This window comes from Laccaria bicolor, genomic scaffold (assembly GCF_000143565.1).
Source record: "Laccaria bicolor S238N-H82 LACBIscaffold_24 genomic scaffold, whole genome shotgun sequence".
Lineage (NCBI taxonomy): Eukaryota > Fungi > Basidiomycota > Agaricomycetes > Agaricales > Hydnangiaceae > Laccaria > Laccaria bicolor.
The window spans coordinates 164,499-172,201 of record NW_001889895.1 but is presented as its reverse complement, the minus strand read 5'-3'; the positions used below and the strand labels follow the sequence as shown (position 1 = coordinate 172,201).

Below are 7,703 nucleotides of genomic sequence, written 5' to 3'. Positions count from 1 at the left end.
GCCATTTTCCAAAGCCTCTACAGACCTAACCGCTCAGTATTTTTGACTGATTCTTTGATAGGCTCATTCAGGTTGACCAGAGGTATGTTCTGGCTACCTCCCCAGTTAGCACATATTGTTTTTTTCAGATGCCAAAAATGGCCTCCAGAATAAAAACCTTCTCAAGGCTCCAGCTTTCACTGAAATTAGTCCATACCAAGGGAAGTGTAACACAACTACATAATGTAAAAGAATACACAAATACATTTGAGGTACAATAGATTCTTAGAAAGAACCAGAAAAATGAACCAACCTTCATTCTTTTTGCACTCAACTGTAGATATTTATCTAAATATTCTTCTTCCCTTTCCTTATTCATAGGAAGCTAAAGTTATCCTATCTTTAAGATACTTGCAATATCAATCACAACCGTCACACAAAAATATTCCATTCAACATACTGAACAGCATATCAAGACATTGGTACAACATATAATAATACAAATTAAGAACTAGTTTCTCCTAAATCAGCATTGGGGGCTTTCTCCTTATGAAATGAATGTGCTACTCCAGACATAGTTTTTGAAGTTTTCTTTACAAAATTGGACCAGGAAGACACTAATCAGATAAATATGAGAGTTAGTCTAGAAGAATAATTAATCTCAGTACACACCTTTTGTGTCAAAATTCATTGTTAAAGTCTCCTCAGTTTCTTGGTCATTAGCCATGGTGGCATTTGCATGGTGGGATGTTGCTCCAATAACTCTGCTCTCAACTTTCTGAGCTTGAATGACTTGTCTCTCTGCCTCTTTGTACTTTCCCAGCTTTCTAAGAGTGGCTGCTAAGTGTTCCATAGCTAGAATGGTATAGGGGTGTTGCACTCCATGAATTCTCTTCCTCATATCCAGAACTTGGATCTGCAGTTTCTCTGCCTCTGTGTATCTTCCCTGCTTATAATATGTTGCTGCTAGATTTGCCATAGCTAGAATGGTATAGGGGTGTTGCACTCCATGAATTCTCTTCCTCGCATCCAGAACATGGATGTTCAGTGTCTCTTCCTCTCTGTGTCTTCCCAGGTAATGATATGTCACTGCTAGATTTGCCATGGCAAGGATTGTGCCTGGGTGTTCCACTCCAAGAATTCTCTTCCTTGCATCCAGAACTTGGATGTCCAGTGTCTCTGCCTCTGTGTATTTTCCCAGGTTTCCATATGAAGATGCTAGATTTGCCATGGCTTCAATTGTGTCTGGGTGTTCCACTCCAAGAATTCTCTTCCTTGCATCCAGAACTTGGATCTCCAGTGTCTCTGCCTCTGTGTATTTTCCCAGGCTCTGATATGTTACTGCTAGATTTGCCATGGCTATCATTGTGTCTGGGTGTTCCACTCCAAGAATTCTCTTCCTTGCATCCAGAACTTGGATCTCCAGTGTCTCTGCCTCCATGAATTTTTATTTGCCATGGCTTCAATTGTGCCTGGGTGTTCCACTCCAAGAATTCTCTTCCTTGCATCCAGAACTTGGATCTTCAGTGTCTCTGCCTCTGTGTATTTTCCCAGGTTTCCATATGAAGATGCTAGATTTGCCATGGCTATCATTGTGTCTGGGTGTTCCACTCCAAGAATTCTCTTCCTTGCATCCAGAACTTGGATCTCCAGTGTCTCTGCCTCCATGAATTTTTTCAAGTTTTCATATGTTACTCCTAGATTTGCCATGGCATCAATTGTATCTGAGTGTTCCACTCCAAGTATTTCATTTCTTTTATCCAGAACTTGAATCTCCAATGTTTCTGCTTCTTTTGAATATCCTTGTTCCCTCAACAACCTTCCAATTTTTGCATAAGCATCATCCATGTAACTGATAATATTCTGATTGCCTTTTGATTTGCAATACTCCATATTTGCCCTCACATGTGTTACCAAGGTCCTCTGGAATCCATATGGCTGGCCTGTGTTCCATCTTAGTGAACAAGACAATGTAACATACACCATTAAGCAACATTTTTTCCTCTCATTCAAAGTCAACCTGTCCCTGCCCCAGGTATGAACCAGTGGATGCGTTGCATATACATTATCAGATAGGCCCCTCTTGATTAAAGAGAAAGACAGCAATGTTCAAATTCCCTCTCTGAAAATGAAATTATCCCAAGTACCTGTCTCACAAAGAGGGAGTAGTTTTCGATCCAGCAGTGAACTGCCAAGAGGTAAACCCAACATAGGAGTTTTCTTATCTTTTTGAAGGGCAGCATAAGAAAAGATTTCCTCAGATATTTCCTCATGATGGAAGAAAGGAAATAATTTTAGAAGTAGCATTGCACTTTGGCTGCATTGGCCTTGTGAGAATCATTAGATCTAGCCCTTTGTTTAATTTCTTTGTATGATAGCTCCCAAGTTTCATAGACAGTTTTGTTATACTTAGAAGCTCCAGTAAATTCAGAATGAAAGAATAATGTTTTGCAGTGCTCTGAATACTTTGCTAGATAGTCTCCAATAGTGGTGGCTCCAGAAGCAATATAAGCACCAGCTTGGTCAATAGCAAGAGGAAAGCAGAAGAGATCTGTTACAATCTTAGAGGCTTGGATTTGAACATCTGATGTGGATGAATCCAAGCAACTAGCTTTCAGAAGTAGTTCAACAGCATCCCTCTCTTCCAATTCAGTCACTTCAAGAGAATTCTGAGGTGAAGTCAGAGTCATCATGGCAGAGTTACGACTAGTTATCAGAATGTTTCCCCTCATTCCAGGTGGGAAATACACCTCCAGTGCAGCAGGTGACAGAACATCAGCATTATCAAAGATCAGGATGTAATTTCCTTTCAGTGAGCCAATCCACCCAAGAGCAGAGTCAGGTGAGCCATCCAATCCACAAGACTGACCAATACCCTTCAGTGCCTGCATGATGGTACTGGAGGAGGATGCATCAACCCAGAAAACATGAGAGAAGCTGGGGACAATTCAATTTTTCAGGTAGGGTCAGACAGGTGTTTAGTAGGTACTCACCTATCAGACATTTCTGCAGCAAGTTTTAAGCAAATTTGAGTCTTTCCAATACCCCCCATTCCATATAACAAGAAGACCTTTCTCTTCTGAACTATGCCATTTGGGTTGGTAAAAAAATGCCTCTTGAGTTTCGCAATGGCTTCTGTACACCCAGTGAACCAAGTGCTTGGGTTTGGCATGATGGGAATGAACCCCGTCATCTTATTGCTGTGGATATTGACCTGCAACAGATCCAATGCTGTCAACTTGCTTGACGGATACTTTTAGTGAACATTACACTCACAGTCTTAGCTTCAATGAATGTGCCGTTGTTGGCGACAAAGTGGTGAGTGCCCGCAAAGAAGTTCGCTCTGCTCATGTTGAGATATCGAAGATGGATGTTCAGGATGAGGGAGGGAAAGAAAGGACAGCGCCCAAACAGTGCACCCACCCCCCAATCACGCCACAAGGTGAAGGCATGCCTGTGTCTATTTTTACAAACATGAACGTGCCTGGGCTTTTCCAACTCTTGACTCCAGTCTTCTCCAAGCCCTTGCCTTCGTCTTTCTCATTCCTCGATGTTTTACTGTCTTTGGTGAGTGGGCTCGACTTTCTAGTGTTGGTTATGTATGGCACCTGCAGGGCTCACGACGAGAGAATAAAGTCTGTTGTTGGTGCCGAACGTGCCTATTGGACTGATGTATAGCAGTGTTGTGCGGGTCGGCGACCTGAGGTCACAGTCACTGACCGTAAATTGTGAGAGAGTCACCAAAGGTCATCAATGGTCAAATGTTTGCAACTTTGCGCAGTGCCATGGGGTCCTACCTCTGGGCGTGTGCTATATCGCACTGCGCGGTCTTCTAACGCTGCACAGTTATTCCTACATCATATTCTGTATTTACCAGTGTTCTAGATTCCTCTACATCATGTTCTGTATTTTAGTGTTTGGAAGTCCGGTCTTATGACTGGAAAAAGACTGTAACCAGACCGGACCAAGACCGCAAAAAACCGGACCTGCAGTTACGGTCTTTTATTTTTGAGAACTAAAGACCGCAAAAAAACCGGTCTAAATGGACCGGTCTTAACCGGTTTGGACCGGTCTTTTGTAGCCCCTTAAATACCCTTCAAAACGCACCCAAGCACGTATTAATTGGTTCAGAATTGAGAAAGATATAAATAAAAATGTAAAATTTCGTTAAAAATAGTAGATGTACACGACCTTTTTTATAGAAACACCAATTCTCAACGGAATTTAACGTTCTTGGGCTCTTTTTAAAGCTACGAAACACGTTAACAAATTTACCGATTCATAATTTTAAAATATTGGCCAGAAATCCGGTCTTAAACCGGTTAAAACTGAAGAAGACCAAGACCAGTCTATAGACCGCAAAAAGACCGCAGACCGCGGTTTTTTGCGGTCCGGTTTGGTCTTTTGACTTTTGGGAAAAATGCGGACCGGTTACGGTTACGGTTAAGGCCCAGAGGCATCAAAAAACCGGACCAGACCGGACTTTTAAACACTACTGTATCTACCACAATCCATTTTGCGTGCTACCTGTGACAGTTGTTCTGTGTCACTGACCTTAGGTCACAGGCTCACAGTCAACTGTAGATCGTGAGAAAGTCAAATCTAATATATAAAGAGAGGAAGGTTGACAGTTATTACATAATAGATCATGTAAGCAACCGTGCTGCAATACTGAGCGGCGTGAGCGGCGTTTGCCGGAAACTCACATGAGTCATGAACAAGTCATGCACAAACAAACCTTTCGCTTCAGTGCACGACTCAACCACAACTGCACAACAATGACAACGTGGCAACGCCACGTCACACCACGGCCACAACCACGACACGACGCCCAACGCCAAGAAGATGACCGCCCACAAACGAAGACCAGCCAAAACGGACCACCACCATCCCAAATGGCTCATGAACGACGGACAGCACACACAGGCGGCGACGAACGACAACGACGAACAACGGACAACCCCGACGACCTGGCATGTCAACGGACGTGCCACGTCGTCTAGACGGTGACGATGCAAGTCGTTGTCACTGTCCCCATCATTGCAGGTGAGCAACATGGCTTCTCTCCCCCCTCTCCTTTTTTCACATGAGAAACAGGGGTCACGTCGCCGTTGGCAACAAACACGAAGACGGTGACGATGCATCCACATCAATCATGGTGAGCAACATGGCTTGCCTCTCCCTCTCCCTTTTTCACATGAGAAGCAAGGGCCATGTCGCGCTCAAAAAACAAAAACGACCACCTACAAACGAAGATGAACGAGCACCAGCCAATCCCGACCACCATCATCCACCATGGCTTATGAGCGACGGTCAACCACCCACGAACGGACAAAGGCGACAAGGAGCCCAGGTGAGCAAGCTCCCTGCCACCCCTCATTTTACTAATACGCAATCCAGGTGCCACGTCGCCGACAGCGACGTGGCAACCAAATGACGAACGTCGTTCGTCGTTGTTTACTCTAGGACACCACGGTGAGTAACCCCCGTCCCATGTTCATCCGAACCCACCTCACTGAGACACAGGACAATGAAGGAACCCAATGTCGCGATGAGAACGACAGAAGACAAGGACACGGGACAACGACGCTACGAAAACACAGTGAATACCCCCCGTCCCACGTTCATCCCTACCCACCTCGCTGAGACACAGGACGACGACGGACCGGCCACGTGGGACGACGACGACGTAACGAGGAGGACACAGGACAATGACGCGACGAGAACACGACCCAATGACGCGACGAGGACACGGGACGATGAAGACAATAACAACATGACCAGGACAAGGGCCAACGAGGGACCAGGGCACAACATGACGCAGAGGGGCTGACGACGTGACAACAACAGCAACGACGACAACGCGATGCCAATGTGGTACGACAACGGACGAGGGACCAGCACCACTACCCTGGATGGGCGATGAGTGCCCGGCACCACGACCACGAATGATGATAAGGCTCACCACTGCCTGTCCATCCCCCTTCTTTTTAACATCCCCCTTTCCTTAAACATTTAATGTAGTAGAATACTTCCTATGTAATTATCAAATACACTTCAATTTTACCTGTTTAAAGTTGAATGTCATAAGGGATTCTGAGGATGAACTTAGCAGCATGGGATACTTAGGTAAATTGTGTTTGTGAAAGTTCTGCAGCTTAGGTTATAGGCACTTTGACAATGCCAGACTCCTGTAGCCTTTGTCCGTCCCCTCAAATGTTTATCGGTTAACACCTGAATTTGCTCAGCCATTTTGCTGTAAGTACATAAATAGTCAAGACTCAAGAGGCCACTGTAGAACCTATCTAATGGCCCTATTGATCTGTCAAAGACGGAATGTGCACCCCTACCTGAAGTATAAGAACTGGGATGAAACATGCACAACAGAACTGGAATAAAGCATGCGTACCAGAACTGGGATTAAACATGCGTACCGGGGGGTCTAGGGGGCTTGCCCCCAGCAAGCTGTGACCAAGCACCAAAGGCATGGCCGAGCGTTAGCGAGTGCCGCGCCGTAGGTGCGGGTCTAAAGCTTGTCCACCTGAAGTGTCTACACCTAAAATTACATTACATAATATATGAGGACACCCCTGGCACCCCGCAAAGTCGCGGTCGTGTTTGGTTGCGAAATGTCACCGTCAGTGACAGTCGGCGACTTTCAGAACAGTTGCGCAACCGGCACAACGCTGATGTATAGGCCGTGCTTCAACCGTGCTTACAAGTGGACTCTACGAACGTGGGCCTGGCTGACCTTCTTTCTCGTAGTAGTCATGGCAGATTTGGTTGCGCGGTGTCAAGCCTCAGGCCTCAGGACCTGAAACCAGAAAACAGCACGCAATCTACGCGTCTCTTTTTTCGTCTTAACAACACAATCTCTCAAAGTGAGTGGGCGAATCATCGTCGAGTTCGCCCCTCTCAGAACATCCATCTTGATAGCTGCAAATTCGGAGTTGCTGCGCGATGGCTTAGCGGGTTGGTTCGAGTGCCAATATGTTTGATTCGTCAAGTCCCTACAATTGACCGTGCTTACATCGGTTTGCCTGTTGGAGAGAATCCAATGTGAGCTCATAGTATATTCTATTCCAAACCGCCGGTAGCTAAGGATTATTTACCCAGCCGGCTATCCCAGCATATACCCTCACCCAGCCACATTCGCCCACTCCTTATCAATGAAGCCAACGACCAACGGCAGCCGACCTTCCTTCAAATTTAACAACATTCCCATTTCACAGCTCCCCCTCCACCAACTACGCTTTTGGTCCTTCCCACCGTCCTCCTGATTGATGTCCATCATCGGGAGTGCCTTTCAGACGACACGGACGCACGGCTTCTTCGTTTTGATGAATCATGACGGGTCGAGGTCCCCGCCATCAAAGATAGCGCGGACCAGACTTTCTCCGGCTGAGAGGGACAAAGACAGTGAACGTCGAGTTGCAGCGGCCGAACAACCCCACTCGCTTCCCTTTTTCCCTGTTAATCGGCTTCCACAACGTTCGAGGTTTTGCCTGACGCCTCTTAACGGTCCCCGCTAGTCGCCGTCTTCCAAAGGAGGTCTCTCCATCGACGTTGGTTGAAAGAGTGGATGATGAACTCCTCAGCGGACACCGCATCAGCAACGACCCTCTGACGTTGAACTGAAACCCTTTTTCCACCGCCTCTGTATCATCAACACCGCTCTCACATTTTTGAGGAATGCCGAGGACGAGTCCAATGTGACAGGGCAG

At 46.0% G+C, this 7,703-nt stretch overlaps 1 protein-coding gene across 1 annotated transcript; it reads left to right on the top strand.

Moving 5' to 3' along the window:
* Window positions 1–4,824: 4,824 nt before the first annotated feature.
* On the top strand, window positions 4,825–5,812 carry LACBIDRAFT_329895 (uncharacterized protein; the record flags this gene model as incomplete). The annotated part of the gene is made up of 4 exons (XM_001884154.1): window positions 4,825–4,985; window positions 5,077–5,332; window positions 5,446–5,454; window positions 5,516–5,812. 4 exons carry the CDS (start codon window positions 4,825–4,827, stop codon window positions 5,810–5,812), a joined length of 723 nt encoding a protein of 240 aa, XP_001884189.1.
* Window positions 5,813–7,703: the final 1,891 nt, after the last annotated feature.